Source organism: Phacochoerus africanus, chromosome 11 (genome assembly GCF_016906955.1).
Source record: "Phacochoerus africanus isolate WHEZ1 chromosome 11, ROS_Pafr_v1, whole genome shotgun sequence".
Classification (NCBI taxonomy): Eukaryota; Metazoa; Chordata; class Mammalia; order Artiodactyla; family Suidae; genus Phacochoerus; species Phacochoerus africanus.
In genome coordinates, this window is record NC_062554.1 from 6,797,699 (window position 1) to 6,821,111 (window position 23,413).

At 41.4% G+C, this 23,413-nt stretch overlaps 1 protein-coding gene across 2 annotated transcripts in view; it reads right to left on the bottom strand.

Annotated features, from left to right (window-relative positions):
* Positions 1-23,413, bottom strand: part of FCHSD2 (FCH and double SH3 domains 2) — a 247,331-nt gene that overhangs the window by 41,371 nt on the left and 182,547 nt on the right. For both annotated transcript variants that reach the window (XM_047752651.1, XM_047752652.1), the window contains exons 10-12: positions 17,436-17,531; positions 9,965-10,081; positions 1,514-1,618 (exon numbers count right to left, since the gene is read on the bottom strand). In XM_047752651.1, the coding sequence (XP_047608607.1) occupies positions 1,514-1,618; positions 9,965-10,081; positions 17,436-17,531 (318 nt within the window). The remainder of the gene's footprint in view (positions 1-1,513; positions 1,619-9,964; positions 10,082-17,435; positions 17,532-23,413) is intronic.

Below are 23,413 nucleotides of genomic sequence, written 5' to 3' on the forward strand. Positions count from 1 at the left end.
ATGTCCCTGAATTCAGTGAGGAAGGTGGCTATTTATCGTTCACCCTGCTCTCTTCACTTCAGAGGCCGTGGATCATGTGCTGGGAATGGGCTGGGCTTACCGGGGCTTCTCTAGTCCAGGCAGCCGGCATGTCTTTTTGGTTCAGGTTACGTCCATGGCGCTGTGTCAAAATCGTGCTCACATCCCGTTTTCTGCCCATGCTGCCTCTTCCCTCAGCACCCCCGCCTCCGTGCCCCACCCCCAATCACTGAAATACTTCCTCAAAACTTAGAGGGATCTGAGGGGGGATTTGAAAATCACTCGTTGAATGCTCAACCCAATGCAAGAATTCCTTGTTCAGAATCTTCTCGCACACGCGGAATGCGGCACTGTATCCAGGGCAGCTTATTCTGTCCCTGGGCAGATCTGACTGTTAGCAAGTATTTCCCAGCAGCAAGCTCAAATCTGCCTCCTTCCCACCTTCTGTTGGTTCAGCTTCTGCCTCTTGAGGTTGTGTGGCACAAGTCTGGGCTATCCCTTTTTCATCTGTCAAAACCCATCTGAAGCCCTATCTCTTCGTGCCACCTGCCCTAACAACCCCCCACCCCCACGGTGATTTCTGAGCCCTCTGGGGTCCTTAGGTATTAAGGACCCTCGTGTGGACCACTCCCTGGCACTTAGGCTTCACAGTCTTCGTTATCTGGGGCATTATTTAAGCCTTCCTAACAAGAACATGTGCTGAGGGCCGGACAGTCTCAGTCCTTTTTAAATGTCTACGTCCACACCTGCACTATGCTGCACTGGGCAGACAGCTAAATACAAGGACGCACAGGTCCTCCATAAACTGGTCCTGACCACACGAGCTTCCTTACTTTCCGCTACATTTCCTGGCCAAAATTCGCTAATCAAACCCAACTGCCAAACTATATCCTGTACCTTCACTCTTCGCAAATACCCTTTCTTTCCATTTCAACCTTGCCCCTCTAGGTCAGGGAACATTAGCCTAGGGTACATGAACTTCTGAACACTGTACATGAAATGCACACCTTTTTTTCATACAATCCGCAAAGGGCTCCACGACTCTCCCAAGATTAAAATTCACTGTTGAAACTTCTTTTGGCCTTGCCTGCTTAACCAACTCTTCTCTACTCTTAAAAGGTCAGCTTATGCCCCTGGACCCAGTGAACCTTTCATATGGGGGGAGATTTTTTCTAGGCACTGGTTTATGTATATCAATTCCTATACCACTACCCCAACTGATTTATTAGCTATGTTGTGAAAACTTTTCAATCAGTATCTTTATTGTGACTTAATTCTTTTGTTAGTTAAGGTTTCATGACTGAAAACGGGTCACAGCAGGTTCACGGTTGTGTGCACTACCTTGTGTGAAGCGGGCTCAAAACTATTACTTTGGACACAGACGGGAAACCACCCTTCAAGTGAATCCATGTATAGAAACGGAGTTCTAAAGATCCACATTACAGCTCCGACACTGTCAGAGCTGGCGAAATGCCCAAACTAGCCGCCACCTTACCTCTGCTTTACGAATATTCTCTCTAGCTTCATCTATTTTCTGTTCCAACTCTGTTCGGCTTTGTTCTGACGCGGCAACTCCATGACATTCCAGATCATCTAGAATCTATTCAAGAAAATAGGAAAAGGATGACTTTACTTTTCTCTTTGTTTTCTTAAGTGACTAGAATATTTAGATAATTTAAAAGACTTTAGTGACAAGTAACCATTTCTTCAATATTTAATGGTATTCATTGATTTATCTGATAATTAAAAAAACCTCTGAAATACAGACCTTACAGAAAGTTGCAAAAGTGGTACAGAATCCCTTTACTCAGCGTCCCCCAGTGGTAACAACTTAGCTAACTATACTTCAATATAAAACCCAGGATGTCAACATTGGCACAATCTATAAACTGTATTTGAACTGCCTGTTTTAATATGCACACCTTCAGTTTTTAAAAATTACATGAATATAAAGCTTTCTTCCTTCCTTTCCTTCCTTCCCTCCCTCCTTTTTCTTTTTACGGCCATACCTGCAGCATATGGAAGTTCCAGGCCTAGGGGTCAAATGGGAACCGCAGCTGCAGGTCTATGCCACAGCCACACCAGATTCAAGCCGCATCTGCAATCTACAGCACAGCTTGCAGCAATGCCGGGTCTTTAGCTCACTAAGGGAGGCCAGGGATCGAACCGCATCCTCATGGAGACTATATCAGGTTCTTTTTTTTTTTGTCTTTTTGCCATTTCTTTGGGCCACTCCCTTGGCATATAGAGGTTCCCAGGCTAGGAGTCAAATCGGAGCTGTAGCCACCGGCCTACGCCAGAGCCACAGCAACGTGGGATCCGAGCCACGTCTGCAACCTACACCACAGCTCACGGCAACGCCGGATCGTTAACCCACTGAGCAAGGGCAGGGACCGAACCCGCAACCTCATGGTTCCTAGTTGGATTCGTTAACCACTGCGCCACAACGGGAACTCCTATATCGGGTTCTTAATCCACTGAGCTGCAATGGGAACTCCATAAAGTTCAATTAATACAACAATGATTAGGACTTTCCGTCGTGGCTGAGTGGTTAACGAATCCGACTAGGAACCATGAGGTTTTGGGTTCGATCCCTGGCCTTGCTCAGTGGGTTAACGATCCAGTGTTGCTGTGAGCTGTGGTGTGGGTCGCAGACACAGCTTGGATCCCGCGTTGCTGTGGCTCTGGTGTAGGCCGGCAGCTACAGGTTTGATTAGACCCCTAGCCTGGGAACCTCCATAAGCTGTGGGAGCGACCCTAGAAAAGGCAAAAAGACAAAAGAAAACAACAACAACAACAACAACGATTAATACAAAATGGCAAGTCTGTTGTGTCTGTACACCCCACCGTGTGCTCCTTGCCTCAAGATAACCACGGTCCCATTGATTTATGTGTATTTCATAAAAACACTTACTATGTATTTCCCTACATACTTTGCACAGTTTTGCTTTAAAAACAATGAAATGAGGTCTATCAACCCTTGAATGTGTCTAGGAAACTTTTTAGTGTTTGTACAGACAGACTGACTCCATTCTCAAATTCAGTGGTTCAGCTGGACCACAGCTTATTCACTCTTACTCTACCGCCAACCCGAGCTTTTAAATTTCTCGCTATTATGAATAGTATTGCACAAACAACCTAGTCAGTGACTCTGGGAACACATAGGGGAATATTTATTTACGCTAAAAACGCAGAAGTGGAAATTGTATATTTGAACAGACATTGTCAAGCTGCTTGCAAAAAGCCGTACCTACCCTCCTTGGAGGCGTGTGTAAGAGCATGTGCTTCTCTGCACTTCACCAATGCGCGATGGCGCCACTCTTCGCGATTTTATAAAGATTATCTCATTGTTTCAACTTTCGTGTCTTTGTAATGGGATAGCATTTCATCTGTTGCTGGTCATCTGCAGTTCTCTTTCTATAAATGGACAATTCATATCCTCTATCCATTTCTCTAATTTTTGTCTTTTTGTTATTAAATATATTTTCTTCTAGATATTAGTCCTTTTTCTGTTGTCACAAATACTTCCTCCCATTTCATTTCCTCTTAACTTTAAAAAGTTCTTTAGTTTTTATAGAAGTTTTTGTTTTTTATGTGCTCACATTTATTGATCATTTAACTTTATGGGTTCTGGGTTTTACTTAAAAAGGCACTAGTGATAAAGTAAAAATATTCTAAAATTTTTCAGTTTTCAATAACCTAGCACTTAGTTCTTTAATTCTGTTGAAATTTACCTTTTTATGGCAGAAGGGAGAAATCTAACTTTGTACTTCTTCCTAAATGAACAGACAATTGCTCTGCCAGTTACTGAATAAATCCTTTCCCCAAAGATTCGCAATGCCATTGACATGCTTTTTATTATGAAAAATTTCAAGTGTTCTCAAAAGTAAAGAGACAAGCATGATGAACTATTTTTAAATTTAATTTTTATTTCATATTGGATATACTTAACTTACAATGTTGTGTTAGTTCCAAGTGTAGAGCAAAGTGAACTATTATATGTACCAGATATGGAGATTCAAGTTAACAAGACTTCCACATTTGCTTTGCCTATTCTTTATTCTTCATTGCTAAAATATTTCATTTTATATTTCATTTCATTTAAATTTTTTGTCACACCTGTGGCATATGGAAGTTCCCAGGCTAGGGGTCAAATCAGAGCTGCAGCTGCTGGCCTATGATACAGCCACAGCAACTTGGGATCCAAGCCACGTCTGCAACCACCATAGCTCATGAAGAGGCTGGATCCTTAACCCACTGAGTGAGGACAGGGATTGAACCTGCATCCTCATGGATACTATTTGGGTTCATAACCTGCTGAGACACAATGGGAACTCCAGCTAAAGCATTTTAAATCAAACTCCAGATAGCATGTCATTTTATTCGTACATGTTTTAGTAAAAGTCTCTAAAAATAGAAAGTTAAAAAAAAATACAGAAACAATATTATTATTAGACCTAACAATAATTCCTTGGTAGCCTTAATATACTGCTCATTATTAAAATTCCCTGTCTGCCTGAATATGAATTTTCATGGTTGGTTGGTTGGAATCAGTATCTAAAGGTCCACACACAGAGATAATTTTCTTTGATGTTATCTGTTGACTCTTGTATGATACTACAGTTTTAATTACTACAGTCCTCACTGCATGTTTCAGTATGTCTTCACACACAAACATCTTGTTGTTCTTGGCTATTTTTGTACATTAAAAAAATTCAGACACATTTTAAGACCAGACTGTGAAGTTCCTTTAAAAGCATCTTTTAAGTTTCGTTGGGATTTCATTGAAATTACAAATAAATTTAATAAAAGTCCACCTTTTTTTTTGTCTTTTTTGTTTTTTTAGGGCCACACCCATGGCATATGGAGGTTCCCAGGTGAGGGGTCTAATTGGAGCTGTAGCTGCCGGCCTACCCCACAGCCACAGCAATGTGGGATCTGAGCTGCGTCTGTGACCTACACCACAGCTCACGGCAACGCCGGATCCTTAACCCACTGAGCAAGGCCAGGGATTGAACCAGCAACCTCATGGTTCCTAGTCAGATTCATTTCCGATGTGCCATGACGGGAACTCCAAAGTCCACGTTTTTAAAAATGAAAGATGCATAGTATATATTATCACTTATATGTGGAATCTAAAATATAAAATAAACTGGTGAATATAACAAAAATGAAACAGACTCACAGATATAAACTAGAGGTCACCAGTGGGGAGAGAGAACTGCGTAGGGCAAAAAGGGGATGAAGGATTAAGAGGTACAAAGTTATGTGTGAAATAAAAAAGCTAAAAGAATATACTGTACAGCACAGGGAATACAGTCAATATTTTATAATAAGTATAATCTTTAAAAATTGTGAATCGCCATGTTGCACACCGGAAACTTATATAATGCTGTAAATCAGCTACACGTCAGTTAACAAAAGTGATTGAAAAATTTTTTAAAAATCCACAGTATTTGCATCTCTCCAATTAGTCATGTCATTCTTTGGTTAAAAAGAAAACAACTCTTCTCATGGGTCACGACATTCACTGGTTGATTCACCAGTATTTTACTGCTGTGGTGAATAATTTTTTCCCAATTATATGTTAGAATTTACTACTATTTTTAGCTAAGAGGAAAACTAATGTTTTTATAGTCTCATATCTATTCACTTTACTGAATGCTTACCACATCTAATAGTTTGACAGCTGGGTCTTTTATGTTTTTGGAGGTACACAACCACCTCATAATAACATAAATACATAATACAGATATTATTTTCCAAATATTTAAACACCTTATTTTTCTTTCATTAAGAACACTGACGAAATAGTGGTGATGGGTACTATTTTCTTATTTTATCACCATAATAGGAAGACTGGCCTCTAAAAATCTTCATACCTTCATACTCGAACTGAGTACATGTGAAATATAATTTACTGATACAGCAGAGTTACGGACCTTAACACAGATCATCCTGGATTACCCGAGTGAGTCTAATCCAATCCCATGACCCCTTAGAAGCAGAGAACTTTCTCTAGTGGGAGTGAGATGAGAGACGGGCCGAAGGGCAAGTCAGAGGGAGTCCATGCATGTGAAGGTCACAAGGCCCTGCTGCTGGCTCCGAGCTGCAGGAGCCTCCGAAAGGACCACGGACAGTGGCCTCTAGGAGCCAAGGGTAGCCCCCAGCTGGTACGTTATCTATCGCTCCTACAGTTACAGGGAACTAGATTCTTTTTTTTTTTTTTTTTGGCCGTATCTGTGGCTTGTGGAAGTTCCTGGGTCAGGATTAAAGCTACGCCACAGCAACAATGCCAACTGCTGCAGTGACAATGCCGTATCCTTAACCTGCTACACCACAAGAGAACTCCTGGGTCTAGACTCTGATGACAACTTGAATGAGCTTGGAGGTGGTTCTCCCCTAGAGGCCAGCCCAGGGGACCCCTTGATTTCCGCCTTGTTAGAGCCAGAGCAAAAACCCAGCCCAACCCATCCAGACTTCTAACCTATAGCAGTGTGAGAGGATAAATCTGTATTGTTTTGAGCCACTAAGTCTGCTGTAATTTGTTATGGCAGCTATAGAAAAGGAATAAAACCATCAAATACAATGTGGCTGTAAGCTTCAGGAAGATATCCTGGTCAGAGTGAAAAGGTCTTTATTCAGCTGGCTGAGACTTTTGTCTTACTTTTTAATCACTAAGGCATACTAAATTTTATCAAGTGCTGGCAACTCTGATAATAAGCACGGAATGTTTCCTCTTTATTCTGTAAATGCAGTTTATTATACTGATCTATTTTCTAATGTTGACTCATCCTTGCAACCTCATTAGTCATTACCTAAAGCCCAGGGGCTGGATTCATTTTTATTAAATTTTATTAAGCATTTTTATAAATTTGTCACATCTTTGTTAAAAATCAATTGTGTGTGCCTATTTCTAGACTCTTTGTTCCATTTGTCTGTCTATTTTTCAGACTCTCACCATTGAGTGTCACTGCACTTTAACAAATTAAACATGATGTACTTTGGCGTGAGATCTTCTTTGTTTTACCTACCTGGGGTTGGTTGAGCTCCTTGGATCTGTGGGTTTATAGTTTTTAATAAATGTGGACAATTTTCAGCTATAATTTTTTGGGGGGTCTTTTTAGGGCTGCACCTGTGGCATATGGAAGTTCCAGGCTAGAGGTCAAATCAGAGCTGTAGCAGCCAGCCTATGCCACAGCCACAGCAATGCCAGATCTGAGCTGCATCTGCGACCTACACCACAGCTCATGGCAATGCCAGATCCTTAACCTGCTGAGCGAGGCCAGGGATTGAACCCGTGTCCTCATAGATACTAGCTGGATTCGTTACCACTGAGCCACAATGGGAACTCAGCTATAATTAAAAAAATTTTTTTTTCTGACTCTTTCATTTTATTGCTTCAACTTTATCTCACTAGATTAAAGCCTATCACAGGTCACACTAATAAAGACCTGGAAAAGTTGTTGAAATCTGTCTCTATTTCCTAGTAGAAAAACATGCCTTGAAAAAAGGCAAGAGGGAATAAATTTATTTTTAATATCTGAACATATTACTTTTTTTCTATAGCCACATTTTAAAAATTTTTATTTTTATTAGAGTATGAACATTTACTTTCAAATATAGTTAGTCATTTAAGCAATGAGGTCCTGCTGTACAGCAGGGGAACTATATTCAGTCACTTGTGATGGAACATGATAGAAGATAATATGAGAAAAAGAGTGTATATACATGTATAACTGGGTCAATTTGCTGTATGGCAGAAATCGACAGAACACTGTAAATTAATTATAATAAAAAATTAAAACAAAACAAAATAGTCAGGCATTCTAGCGGAAAAAATCTTATTGTGTGCTTTATATTTTGAAATATAAAGCTGCAGTAATTATCTCATGACTACTCATTAGATGTATGGTAGACATAACTTATCTCTCTAGTTCACAAATTCTTTGACTGAGATAAACTGTATTAGAGGAACTATCCCCAAAGCCTTGCCAGCCCTCGAATCTGATTTTGATGACGAGATCTTGAACTTCAAGCTGCTGTCTGCTGCTGAGCTTTGGGGGGCTGAGAGTGAAGAGGAATGTTGTATTTTGCATGCAAGAGGCGAATGAACTGTCTCGGCCAGAGGCCAGACTGTAGCAGATTGTGTTTTTCAAAAATAGCTACTATAATATTTCCCATCCTCTGTGTTCTTCTAGAACCCTGCTACTTCTTAGCAAGTTTATGCTCTCTCTCCTTGAAGCTGGACAGGCCTTTGTGCCTGCCTCAATTAATAAAAACATAACACAATCAGTATCATGATTATTTCTGAGGCTAGATCAGAAAACATGCTGTAGCTCCTACCTGACTCATCTTGGGACTCTCACCCTCGCAGCCCGTGTTACAAGCTGCCACGTAAGAAGTAGAGTGAGTCTAAAGCTGCCGTGTTGGAGAAACCGTATGGAGATACAGAGATGCATGAGGAGCTCTAGCTAGGCTAGCTCCCAATTGTTCACGGCTTCCTGGTCCACACCAATATTTCAGTGGCGAAGTCTGTGAGATAACTACTCCGCAGTAGCAGCCAACCACTATATGACTGTAATCATACGAGAGACCCCCCCCCACTCCAACCTCTCAGTGACAACTGCCAAGTTGAGCCCATCCAAGCTCCAGAGTACTAAGAGACAATTTAAAAGACGCTCTTCTTGTGTGTGGCATTAAGTTTGAGGTGGTTTGTTACGCAGCATTGGATAAGTGGAACACTAAATTTGAGATGAAAAGGTGAAAAGATGTCAAAGTAGGCCAGAGGATACACGTATACACAGAAGGAAGGCCCAACGTTGGAGATGCTAATTTACGATTTGTTGGTAAGTGAAACCACGCAGTGGTAAAGAATGCCTATAGTGAGAATAAAAAATAAGAAGAGAAGATGTCCTAGTATAGAGATCTAAGGAATTTAAATATTTAAATGTAAGATGAAGAAAGAAGAACCTTTAAAAGAATCTAGGGGAGTTCCTGTCATGGCGCAGCAGAAACGAATCCGACTAGGAACCATGAGGTTGTGGGTTGGATCCCTGGCCTTGCTCAGTGGGTTAAGGATCTGGCATCGTTATGAGCTGTAGTGTAGGTCACAGATGTGGCTCGGATCCCGAGCTGCTGTGGCTACAGCTCCGATCAGACCCCAGGCAAAAGACAGAAGACCAAAAAAAAAAAAAAAAGTATCTGGGAATGTTAGAGAAGAAAAGGAAAACCACGACAATGTTTAAGTCATGGATGACATGACCAGGGAACTGTCAATTGTGATGCAACTGCCAAGAGGTTAATAAGTAAGATAAGAAATCAAAGTGTCCACTTTAGATTTAGTTAACAGAGACACCGTCAGTGATACTGGCACGTGTGGCCTCTACGAATTGGTGCAGGGGAGGGAAGAAGAAAAAGCCCAAATGTAACAGGCTAAAAAGTACATGGTAAGTTAGGAAACATAGATACTAAACACGAACAATTCTTTTAAGAAGTTGGATATGAAGGTAAAGAAAAAGAACAAAGTTATAAATAAATGGAAAATAGGAAAAATTTACTATGGCTAAAAAAATTTCTTTGTGCTTAAAGTTTAGTCTTGAAGATAACATTTTCACAGACCCTATAACTGTGTCTTCCAAAAGTCTGTCTTGGAGATGAAATGCCTAGTTCAACATATGCACGTCTCTTCCACTGCCCAAAAGATTCCAATACACTGTCACGAGTCGTGGGCAATTCTATGGCAAACGTATAAATTACTGTGTTGCTGCTAGAAGGCTCAAGGAATTTGCAAGCTTAGTGGATGGCTGAGAACTTACATCTGAGTGTTGAGAAATTATGGAGAAAACACACATCAGATATTTTCCACATCAATACAATTCAACTCCTTAAACTAGTTTGACATTTGGCTTAAGCCAGATGTAGCCTGATTCTCTAGGACACTTACCCGTTGCTGGTGAACAATATTTTTGTGCTCTCGTGCCACACGGGTGGCCCATTTCCGAGCCTCCTTGTTTAGACTGTGCTCCTCGGTGGTCCCAGTTTCCGATTCCAACTGTCGGCTCTATGACACAAGGGAGAACAGGGAGAGAAGTACTGTTACGCTCACTGAAATCACTACCATTCTGCAGGCGGACCAGAGGGCCTTCACTGAATCAGCACTCAAAACACGAGGCATGCTCCACCTCCGTGGGAAGCAATGTCTCAGATCACAGAAGATGAGCAGACGACAGAGACAGTATGAATGCCATAAAGGACCACAATATTTTGTCTTACGTTTCTGAATGCGTCATCTCTAATACTGTAGATTGGTCCATTTGGGGTATAAAGAAAGCTAGCTAAGCTAAGCAAAGCAGAAAAAAGTACTCATGCCCATTTACTATGATACAAAATAGTTACATAGATAAAATGGAAACAACTCAATAGTTGCAATGGGATTAAAGAAAGTATCACTGGATAGAAGTGAAAAGGACAGAACAAAACAATATAATAACAATAACAACCTATCCACTCTCAAAAATACTGGGTTTAATTTAGGTATAGGTCCATCACCAACTTCCACCAAACCTCAAACTAGCTTTTGTCCTTCCTCTGGGCTTTAACGTCATATGAAAGACAGGGGTGCCAGGTCCAATGATCACTAAGGTTTCTTCTTGCCCTGAAATGCTATGACCATATTTCGCAACGAACAAACTACAAAATCTAAATAAGCAATCGTATTAGTTAAACCCTACTAGGCAAGGTACTGTGGAAAGTGTTTATATAACTTTTATGACAATTTTATGAGATGTCATCCATTTTAGAGAAAAGGAAACAGAAGCTCAGAGATGCTAAATAAAATTTCCAGTGTCTATCAGTTACAATTTTTTTTTTTTTGGTCTTCTTGCCATTTCTTGGGCCGCTCCCGCGGCATATGGAGTTTCCCAGGCTAGGGGTCTAATTGGAGCTGTAGCCACCAGCCTACGCCAGAGCCACAGTAACGTGAGATCCGAGCAGCGTCTGCAACCTACACCACAGCTCACGGCAACGCCGGATCGTTAATCCACTGAGCAAGGCCAGGGACAGAACCCACAACCTTGTGGTCCCTAGTCAGATTTGTTAACCACTGCACCACGATGGGAACTCCTCAGTTACAATTATTAAATGTTACAACTTTGATTACACAAGTCTGATTCCAGAATTAGAGCTCTCAACCACTAAACTATTTTTACTTTCTCTATACTCTTGAGAACCCATGAAAAACAATCTTGATTGAAATAACAAGGAGAGAAAGTAATTTCTTAAATATGAATTAACCAAACAGGATTTTAATACAAACGAAGGAACATTTTAGAGTGGTGTCAACTAAAAATTGGCACTTGCCACCTGCCTCTACAAGGATTAAATCACAAGCTGCCATGACTGCTGCCTTCAACACCCTCGGAAAGAAGTTCAGGGTGGAGATCAGGAGTGAGGCATGCTGTGCTCTGGGAAAGCTCCAACAATCTTCTGCAAAAAAAATGTGTGCCTGTCCGCAAGTCCTCCGCTTCCCTAAAACCATGTATAACACCGATCTTCCCCTCCCTCGCTGCAGCAGTTTCTCAGAGCTATCTGAAAGCTGCTGCTTGGGCTATAGGCCTCAGTTTGCTCCAAATAAAACTTAACTCACAACTCTCATATTGTGCTTTTTTTTTTTCAGTTGATAGTGGGAAGTTCTTTAAAAACTGACTTTTTTTTTGGCAAGGTCATATAGCTCAAAATTGATAAAGCAAACAGAATTTTATAAATTGGATCAAAGGAGATCCCACTGTGGCTCAGCAGTTAATGAACCCGACTAGCATCCATGAAGACGCAGGTTCAATCCCTGGCCTCGCTCAGCAGGTTAAGGATCTGGCGTTGCCACGAGCTGCGGTGTAGGTCACAGACATGGCTCGGATCTGGCGTTGCTGTGGCTGTAGCACAGGCTGGCAGCTGTGGCTCAGATTCGACCCCTAGCCTGGGGTCACCTCACTAGTTCTGGTCACGCAAGGAGACACACAGAGATGTGAGTAGGGCAGAGGGGTGCTGAGCAGTGCAAGTCACATACTTACAAGAGGAATAAGAATGGGCACTAACTGTTAGCTACTGGCTACTCTTTATTCCATATAGGTTGCCTTTAGGCTTAAAAACTGGTGAGAGGTTAATGAGCCCTGCTTTGTGGAATAAAATAGAGCAGAAGTTCCAAAGGACCTTCAGTGATCAACTCACTAAGAGAGTTGGGAGCTGAGGGCCATGACTGCAAAAGGGTGATACAATTTCATAATCTTGCTAATGTCTCCTGGATTTGACATTTTAGTATTTCCTGTAGTAATGAGTGGCACAATCTAAAAAAAAATACGTTTGTCTTGTGGATAGAAAAAAAAGGCGGTCGACGTTTATTTTCTAGCTAGTATGTGCCAGGCACTGAATTAAATTTAATTTTCAAACCCAGTAACGTAGTCATTTTACACATGAGGAAGCTGAATCCAAGAGGTTAAACATATATAGAGATATAAATAAAATAAACACAGCACAAAGCGCAGCTAGGATTTGACTCCAAAGTCCGCGACTTCTCATTGTACAACACCTGTATGCGTCTCTAATATAAGCATGACCTACATGAGAACTGAATGACCCTTCAGCATAGAGATCCTGGTACATGTACTTATGAATTCTCTCTCAAAGACTATCTTTTTTTGGGGGAGGGAATTTTAGGGTACATCCTATATCCTCCTCAGAACAAACCTGCTTTAAAAACTTTCATTTCAGTGAAGAAAGGTAAACTTTACTATTTCTAGAAAGATTTTTGACTTTCTAGTATCATAGGAGAAATGGTATTTGAAGATACATAGAAAGGATACTTGAGAAACTGGCATCTCTATATGGAAATAGAGACAAGGAAATCTTTCAGTATTAACCAGGAGTCAGCTACTAAGTTACTAAATCAGACAAAACTTGCCATTGATCACTTGCCACTTGTCACCATCTTATGATTAATACTAAGATTACTAACTTAATTCTATGGCTTTACATGATAGACGATTGTATGCAAAAGCATTTTGCCCAGTTCCTTTTGGTCATTCTAAAACATAACTCAAAATAATCATGTATTAAAATAAAATGAAAAGGAATTTTAGAGTTCTGGCTATGGCACAGTGGGGTAAGGATCCAGAGTTGTCTCTGTGGTGGCATGGGTTCTCTTCCCAGCCTGGCACAGTGAGTTACAGATCCAGTGTTGCTGCAGCTGTGGTCCAGGTTGCAGCTGCAGCTCAGATTTGATTCCTAGCCCAGGAACTTACATACGCCCTGGGTGTGGCCATAAAATTTAAAAAAAAAAGAAAAAGAAAAAGAAAAGGAGTACTGTTGTGGCTCATCGGGTTATGAACCTGACTAGTATCCACAAGGAGGCAGGTTCGATCCCTGGCATCGCTCAGTGGGTTAAGGATCTGGCATGGCCACGAGGGGTGGTGTATGTCACAGATGCGGCTTGGATCTGGCGTTGCTGTGGCTGTGGTGTAGGCTGGCAGCTGTAGCTCTGAATCAACCCCTGGCCTGGGAACCTCCACATGTCACAAGTGTGGCCCTAAAAAGCAAAAAATTTAAAAAATTTTAAAAACCCCACTATGCAATACTATTTCATATGCACTAGGTTCGCTATAATCAAGGAGACAGACAGACAAGTTTGGCAATTTATTTGAAAAGTTAAACATAAATTTACCATATGACTCAGCAACTAAGAGTAATAAAAACCACATTCATACAAAGACTTGCCCACAAATGTTAAGGGCAGCATTACTGATAACAGCCAAAAGTAACAACCTAAAATGTCATCAACTGATGAACAGATACAAAAATGTGTATTTATAGAGTGGAATACTATTTAGCAATAAAAAGGAACAAACTACGGATACATTCCATGACACAGATGAACCTCAAAAACCTGTTAAGTGAAAGACATAAGAGATAACAGACCACATATTGTATGATTCAATTTATATGAAATATGTAGGAAATGCAAATAGAGAAATAAAATAGATTAGAGGTTGCCTGGGCAGGGGAGGGGACTAGGGATTAAAAGTGAATGGAGGGAGTTCCCGCCGTAGTGCAACGGAAACAAATCCAGTTAGTATCCATGAAGATGCAGGTTTGATCACTGGCCTCACTCAGTAGGTCAGGGGTCTGGCATTGCCGTGTGCTGTGATGTAGGTTGCAGATGCAGCTCGGATCCCGAGGTGCTGTGGCTGTGGTGTAGGGCAGCAGCTATAGTTCTAATTCAACCCCTAGCCTGGAAACTTCCATATGCTGCAGGTGCGGCTCTTAAAAAAAAAAAAAAAAAAGTGAATGGACATGAGGGATCTCACTGGGGTCATGAAAATGTTCTAAAACTTATGTGTGATGCTGGTTGTACAATTTGGTAAATTCACTAAAAAATCTGTGAATAATTACTTGACATGAGTGAATTATATGATTCGTAAACATGTCTCAACAAATTTGTAAAAAAAATTATACTGCATCAGGATGCATTCATTGTACCCAACAATGGACACCAAGAGCATTCTGTCACACACAGCACCTGCCTCCTTATAGTTTTATCATCTGCACTTGTTGGTGAGCTCACCTAGTCCGGGTCTAAACATGCAGCGGCTGTCCTCAGCATGTACCTGAGCCATGGGCACCCAGAGGCAGGAGGGACTTTGTGTCTGTTGAACTGAAATGTGCTCCAAAATAGGAACAAGAGCAATTCCAGAAACACAATAGAAGATAACGGCAATTAATCTTTCCTAAATGCCCTACATTCACCCAGCTGGAGGAGTGAGGTAGTGGGCACTGACCGGCAGGAGGAGTGAGTGAGCTGGTGGGCACTGACCGGTGCTCTCCGCTCCATGACAGGCTTAGTGCTTCCAAATCCAAGGGGAAACCAGAAAAGTGAGCCAACAATGGCCCCATTCTCATATGAAAGAGTACTACTAGTCCATTAACAATTATTTGGGATTTTATTCTTTGTGGACAGTAAGAATACTTAATCTACAACAAAATTTAAGAGTACATACAAAAATATTTTACGGGTAAAAACATTTTCAAAATGAGTACTGTTGGAGGTCCCGTGGTGGCGCAGTGGTTAACGAGTCCAACGAGGAACCATGAGGTTGCGGGTTCGATCCCTGGCCTTGCTCAGTGGGTTAAGGATCTGGAGTTGCCGTGAGCTGTGGTGTAGGTCACAGACTCGGCTTGGATCCCGTGTTGCTGTGGCTCTGGCGTAGGCCAACGGCCATGGCTCTGATTCGACCCCTAGCCTGGGAACCTCCATATGCCGAGGGAAGCGGCTCTAGAAAAGCCAAAACTATCAAAAAAAAAAAAAAAAGAGAGAGAGTACTATAAAGACTTTTTCAATGGCTGACAATTTGGAATGATTTTCATATATGTGCAAGCATTTTTTTTTCCTGTTATGAAAAAACTAATTGCTCCCCAAGTACTGACCATTTCTTCTCAGAAAACAGAGTAGCATGTGGAAAGAACATTAAATTGCAATCAGGACATTAATGTGTCATTAATTCACTGTATGATTCTGGACAAGACCCTTTTCCCCACTAGGCTTCAGTTTCCCCTTTAATAACAGCAAGATTAGCTCTAAGGTTCTTCCCAACACTGTTGAGGAAAATTAAGAGGCTTCAGATAAGACGACAAATGAGAAGCTCAATCTTTTCACTATGAACAGGAAAAGAAAGCCCTACTTTATAAGAGAAACAGGAAGCCCCGGCTTCTGCATTCAGTGAGCTCTCACACACTCGTTTGTACCTTTGGTCCCAGGAGCAGGTCCCACCCTCCATTAACATGCACCCCCCACCCCATCCCCCCACCCTTGCCCCACACCCCGTATACCTCAGCTATGGTCATTCTCAGAGCACTGACAGGGGAGAGCTCAATATCCACCAGTTGGGCAGCTTTTAAACTCTGCCCAGTAAAGAGTGCACAGGGACAGAAAACAGCACAGAGTTAGAATTTGAAGGCAAATGGGGACATACAGCTAAGAACATTTAGCACCGCGTCTGGAAACAAAGAAAGATGGAGGGTTGTCATTGGGCTTTGGACAAGAGAGATGAGAGCCACTCTTATTCTGATTTTTCTGAGGAAAAGAGGCAAAGATAAAATCATCTCTAATTAGTCGCAATGTAAGTCAAGCGTGGTATCCTCAGGACAAGGTCAGTAAGTCATTCAGCAAAAGCTGATAAATAAAAAAAAGGCACGACTCTAAAGGGCAAGGGCTAATCATCCAGAGGGAAATACATTTCTTCCCACAGCTACAAGCAGGGCCACTTAAGATTCAGCAGGAGAAGTAATGACGACGTCTCCGGCAAAGGCTTCTATTAAGCCGACCCCACTGAGCGCTGACAGCATCCACTCCCCCGGCTTAGAGTCCGGGCGGACCAACAGACCTCAGCCATAGAGCCCGACTCCCCTCTCGGGCTACCGACACTGAAGGAAGGAGCTTTCTCACCTTGCAGAAATTAAAAACCCTTTAAAAAGTGTTACTAAATTAGTATTCCTGTTTTTTTAATTCAAAAACGGCTATCATTTTTCATAGAGTAAACTCAGGTATAAAAATGTATGATGAGTGTCTGCTTTTACAAACCTGCCAATTTGGCATGTGTGTTAACACTTTAACATTCTAAGAAATCTGAAGGGAATTAAGGATTTAACGTTCTAAGAAATCTGAAAGGAAAAGGGCCTATAATTGCTTAATAAAACCAATAAAAATATTTGTATACACATATTCATTATTATATTTATTAGTTCTATTCTGGTTAAAACTTAACCACTGGTTTCTTTGGAAGGGTATACTGTGAAGAATTTCATAAATAGAAAGCATAATTTACATTTGAACCGAAAAAAAGTGTTCCTGAATATTTTTTTCTTCTCCTCTCAGTTTGGTTTTCAGATTTCCTGTAACTTGTTTTTTAAGTTAACCCTAATAAGTAGAAAATTGAAAAAAAAAAAAAGGAGTTCTCATTGTGGCACAGCAGAAACGAATCCGACTAGTATCCATGAGGATATGGGTTTAATCCCTGGCCTCAATCAGTCGGTCGGGGATCTGGTGTTGCAGTGGGCTGTGGCGTAGGTCGAAGCTGCAGATCCAACTTGAGCCCTAGCCTGAGAACCTCCAGATGCTGCAGGTGCAGCCCTAAAAAGGAAAAAAAAGAAAGAAAGAAAGAAAAAAACCACGTTGTTAGCATAAAGATACTGTGTGTGTTAGTCACATTCTAGAAAAAAAGAAATGTCAGTTTTTCTGCATTCTCACAATTCTGTTGTAAAACTAATGAGATGCAGTCAGTCTTTTCTGTCTGTCAATCCCAAGGATAGCAGATACGTAAGCACACACATAGTTTAAAAACAAAGGAAATGAAAATCTGGAAATTCCTTACAGTGTCACTGTCACAAGGCTGGAACTGGAAGGGCTGGGGTTTGTGGAATACAGCATTCTCTCGTAAGAACAGCTGAAGATTATAGTCTCGTACCACCTAGAGAGAACATACAGCATCTTTAAGTCTTTGATAAGTTAAAATGTTCAAGAATTCCATTTTAAAGTTTAAGGTTTCTTCTGCTGTTTTCCAAAAAGGAGAAACTATCCAGCACTATGTAGCCAAAAAGAAATGATAATGACAGGATTTTTTTATTTTTTATCTTTTTCTTCATTTTAGGTAATAGTTGTTATCCTTGTGTCCTATTTTCCCAAGAATCTAAATTTGGAAAGTACTAGTTTAGAAACCAGCCCAGATTTGAGGACTAGACAATATGCACTATTTTTAAGACAGCAAAAAGATAGCTATTCCACAAAATGTTATTCTTTTGGGGGGGGGGGGCGGAATGCAAATAGGGAAGCACAGCGGTCTCTTACCTCTCTCCCAGCCCTGAGGTTGTGTAGTCCCCTCAAAGTTCATTTTATGGAGATTTCCATCTACTTGGAAACTGCCAGATAACCTTATCCATAGAACAAAACAGTATTTTTCTATACTTCTTGTCTCCCTTTTAAGGAGGTTTATAGTCTAATTACCAGCTTAACACATAGCAAGACAGACTAGGAAAGGAATTTATAAAGGGAAATTCTGATGCACAGAAAGACTGCCTCTGAAAAGCATTTGTTGCACTCCATACCCTGGGAAAGAGTGGGAACAGAAAGCTTTGTGCAGAAGCCCATTTTCTACTTCGCTACACTGCTTACTCTTTCCTCTTTTATTTTCAGCCTCTTACAGCTCCTTAGCACTTCTGCCCAGAGGATGGGCAGAAGAAGGAAAAAAAGCTTCAAGCAGCTCTGTGGCTATACCTCAGCAGTCCTGGGAAAAGGGTTCACTGAGGAGGTGGAGAAGGGAGGAGGTTTGTTTTGCATTTCATCTCCCAACACATTCCAGTTCTCCATCGCTCCCCTGGCCCCCACCGGACAGCCATTCACTGAGACAGCTCCCCAGGCATGACGTGAAATGCCGCGGGGGGGGGGGATTATATCCACGAACAGATACCAATAAACAAAGTTAATACCTTCAAGGAATTTATAATCTAGAAACTGGGAGAAACAAATTCTACAATTAAAATACAGTACGAGAGAATGTGGTATTTAATCCAGACTCAAGGGCAGGTGAGGGGGAGAAGGAGTGAGGCAGTGTGGTCAGGAGGGCCGGCGGGATGAGCACCTTCTCAAAGGGAAGCTGTTTTCTTTTCTTTTCCTGGGTTCCCGTGGGAAGCTAGAATAGCTGTGCAAGCTCGTGACACAGCCCGCAGAGCCTCACCAGTCACCCCAGAAAAGAGCCAAGAGGATCATCCTCCCAGCTGCAGCTGGGAGCCTCTCAAGCACTACAAACTTACCTTCCTGCCTTTGGTTCTTTTCTTTCTCTCTTAAATTTTAACTTTTCGTTACAGAATGTTTCAAGGAGAGAGGAGTATAATGTATCCCTGTATATCCTGTCACCCAACTTCCAAAAATACCAATCTTGTTTTGTCTGTAAACCCACCCACTTCTTCCACCCCTAATTACATGGCCACGGGCACGCGCCCGCACACACACAGTCTTTTTAGGGCTGCACTTGCAGCTATGGAAGTTCCCAGGCTGGGGGTCGAATCAGAGCTGTAGCCGGCAGCCTATACCACAGCCACAGCAAGGCGGGATCCAAGCCACGTCTGTGACCTACACCACAGGTCACAGAAACGCCGGATCCTCAACCCACTAAATGAGGTCAGGGATCGAACCTGCATCCTCATGGATACTAGCTGGGTTCATCTCTGCTGAACCACAACGGGAACTCCCATCCTCAATTATATGGAAGCAAGTCCCAGACAAATCGTTTCATCCATAAATAATTCAGTCTAAATAATGTCTAAAAGACAAAGACTCTTAAAACATATCCATGTTAAAATTGACAATAAACGTATAAAATAATGAAAAAGTGTTCAAATTTGTTTCACATTTTCAAGGGTTTTTCAAATCAGGAATCACAGTGAGGTCCCCATGGCGCAAAGGGACGCTGCTGTTTACATTTCTTTTCATATACAGGACTTCCCCTCACCTCCCCCAGCCCCCCTGCAATTTATTTGAAGCAAGTGAATTTTCGTTCTGTAGCGTTTCCCATCGCCTGAATTTTGCTGACTGCATTCCTGTGGTGTTCTGTTTCTCGTGTGTCCTGTAAGGTGACGCTTGACTGCGTCAGGTTCAGGTTTTTCTTCTGACTTCCTGGCAAGGTGGCGTTGAACTCCCTGAGGAGGCCTTCACTCTCCCGCCTCTTCTGACAGTCACGGCTGTGGGGTGCTGAATGGTGGCCCCCAGAAGATATGTCCATGTATACATGGTTATGTGGCGGGGCCTGCTATAAGACCTAAGTTTTTTTTTTTTTTTTTTTTTTTTTTTGCAAACGACTTTTCAACAATCAGAAGCAATTTTTACCACCTTGGGGGAACATGCGCCCCTCGGAGAGGGCACCTCCTCTGCAGATAACCACCCCACTCGCCGCATTTTACCACACGCCTATTTTTTCCTTTTAACAGCTGTTACATACAAGGTATCGCAAAATGATCCTGTTTTCTTAGATATTTTCAAACTGTGTAAATGGTGTCTTAGTGTGTGTATATTTTTGCAGCTTGCGTTTTTGCTCAACATTATATTTGTGAATCTTAGTCAAATTAACCTATGTGCCTACAGACATTTCAGGTTTTTTGCTATCTGGGCTTCCATTATTCATCTTACTGTCAGTGGACAGCTGGGTTATTTCCAGCTTTTTCTACTCTTATAAAGGAAGCTGCTATGAACATCCTTTCAAAAGTCTCTTGGTACACATGTGCTAGAGTTTCTCTAAGATATAGTCCAAGGAGTGGAACTGCTGGGCCACTAGCTAAATGCATCTTTAAATTGACTAGATAATGTCAAATGTTTTTAAACTGGATGTGTCAATCTGTACCCCTCAGGGCAGCGTATAAATTTCTCTTATTCCATATTCTCACCAACAATCCTGTTTTTGTCAGTCTCATAAGCGTAAAATAGAGCCTCATGGTGATTTTAATTTCCAACTCCTAGATTAAGAGTGAGTATAAACATCTGTATTAGTTCCTAGGGCTGCTGTAACAAAGTACCACAGATGAGGTAGCTTGAACAACATAAATTTGTTTCCTCACAGTTCTGGAGGCTAGAAGTCCAAGCTCAAGGTGTTGGCAGGGTTGCTTTCCTCGGAGGACCTCTCTCCGTGCCTTGTAGATGCCATCTTCTCCTGGTGTCTTGATCTGGTTTTCCCTCTGTGCCTGTTTGTGTTCTAATCTCCTCTTATAAGGACACCAGTCATGTTGGAACAGAACCCACCCATGTGACTTGACTTGACTTTAATGACTTTCCAAAGGCCAAAACAGTCACATTCTGAGATACCAGGGGTTAGGTCTTCAACATAACGAATTTTAGGGGGACACCACTCAACCTAGAAAAGCATCTTTTTCTTTCTTTTTTTTTTTTTGTCTTTTTGTCATTTCTTGGGCCACTCCCGCGGCAATATGGAGGTTCCCAGGCTAGGGGTCGAATTGGAGCTGCAGCTACCGGCCTACACCACAGCCACAGCCACATCAGATCTGAGCCACGTCTGCGACCTACACCACAGCTCATGGCAACGTCTGATTCTTAACCCACCGAGCAAGGCCAGCAATTGAACCTGCAACCTTATGGTTCCTAGTCGGATTTGTTAACCACTGAGCCACGACAGGAACTCCATAAAAAAGCATCTTTTTATATGGTAACAGGTATTTATATTTTTTATTCTTTGGGACACATGTTGTATGATGTGTCAGCAATTCATCCCTTTTCATGAATGAATAATATTCCATTGTATAGATATACCATATTTTATTTATCTAATCACCAGTTGATGGTCATTTAGGTCAATTATTGGCTAGAAAGAATAATACAGCTACGAACATTTACGTACAATTTTTTTTTTTTTGGTCTTTTTGCCTTTTCTAGGGCCGCTCCTGCAGCATATGGAAGTTCCCAGGCTAGGGGTCTAATTGGAGCTGTAGCCGCTGGCCTACACCAGAGCCACAGCAACTCGGGATCCGAGCCACGTCTGCAACCTACACCACAGCTCATGGCAATGCCGGATCCTTAACCTACTGAGTAAGGCCAGGGATCGAACCTGCAACCTCATGGTTCCTAGTCAGATTAGTTAACCACTGCGCCACGACGGGAACTCCCACAAATTTTTATTCAAATACTTGCTTTCAATTATTTTAACATGAAAGTGCCAAGTCATATGGTAACTCTGGGTTTTACTTTCTGAGGAACTACCGAACCATTTTCCCGAGTGGCTGCACCATTTCATATTCCTACCAACAATGAGTGAAGGTTCTAATTTCTCCACATTCCTGCCAGCACTTGCTATTTTGTGTGTGTTTGTTTAATTATTAAAGCCATCCCAGTAGGTGGGAAGTGGTACTTCATCATGGTTTTGATTGCATTTCTCTAATAACTAATGGTGTTGATCTTTTCATGTGCTTATTTGGCCATTTGTATGTTTTCCTTGGAGCAATGTTACTTTAGTCCTTTGCCCATTTTAAAAAATAATTTTTTTTTTTTTTTTGGCCATGCCTGTGGCATGTGGCAGTTCCCAGGCTAGGGACCGAACCCGCGCCCATGGGTGTGACCCAAGCCACTGCAGCGACACCACTGGATCATTAAGGGCCTGTGCCACAAGAAAACTCCTAGAGTTATATATATATATATATTCTGAATGTTAAATTATCAAACACATGACTTAGAATATTTTTTCCTATTCTACGGGCTGTCTTTATCACATTCTTGACGTTCTTTGATGCACAACAGCTTTTCCTTTCTTCTTCTTTTTCTTTTTTTTTTTTTGCTTTTTAGGGCCATATTTTCGGCATATGAAGTTCCCATATGTATTTCCATATATCTCTGTGCATCCCCCAAGCAACATGGGATCTTTGACCCACTGAGTGAGGCCAGGATTCAAACCCAAGTCCTCATGGATACTAGTCAGGTTCGTTTCTGCTGAGCCAGAATGAGAACTACAATGCGCAAAAGCTTTTAATTTGATGAAGTTCAGGTGTCTATCTTTTCTTTTGCTGCTTTTGCTTTGATGTTAAATCTAAGGATACACTGCTGAATCCGAGGTCATAAAGATTTACCTTTACGTTGTCTTCTATAGTTTTAGGTTGTTGATCCATTTTGAGTTAATTATCATACATGGAATGAGGAGGGGATTTAACTTTATTCTTTGGCATGCGGTTATCCTGCTGTCTTAGCACCTCTTGTTGAAGTACTGTTCTTTCTCCATCAAACGGCCTTGCCAACCTTGTTGAAATCAACTGGCCCTAAGTGTTTGAGTTTGTTTCCTAACTCTTAATTCTTACTGGTCTGTATGTCTATCCTTATGCTAGTACCATACTATTTTGACTACTGTAACTTTAGAATAAGTCTCGAAATTGGGAAGTGTGAGTCCTCCAACTTTGCTTTTTCTTTTCAATGTTTCAGGACATATCAGTTTGAGGACTAGCTTTTCCATTTCTGAAAAAAATGCCATTGGAATTTTGATAGGAATTGCACTGAATCTATGGATTGCCTTGGGGAATATTGAAATATAAGTGATTTGAAATCTTCTAATCCATAAACATTATTTCTATTCATTTAGATCTTCTTTAATTTCAGCAACATTTTGTAGTTTTCAATGTACAAGTTTGCTTGTTTGTTTTTTCTGCTGCACCAGTGGCATACAGAAGTTCCTGAGCTAGCGATCAAACCTGTGCCAGAGCTACAACCAGAGCCACAGCAGTGACAATGCCAAATCCTTAACCCACTGAACCATGCGGGAACTTCCTCATGTACAAGTTTTTTTGGCCTTTTTAGGGCTGTACTCATGGC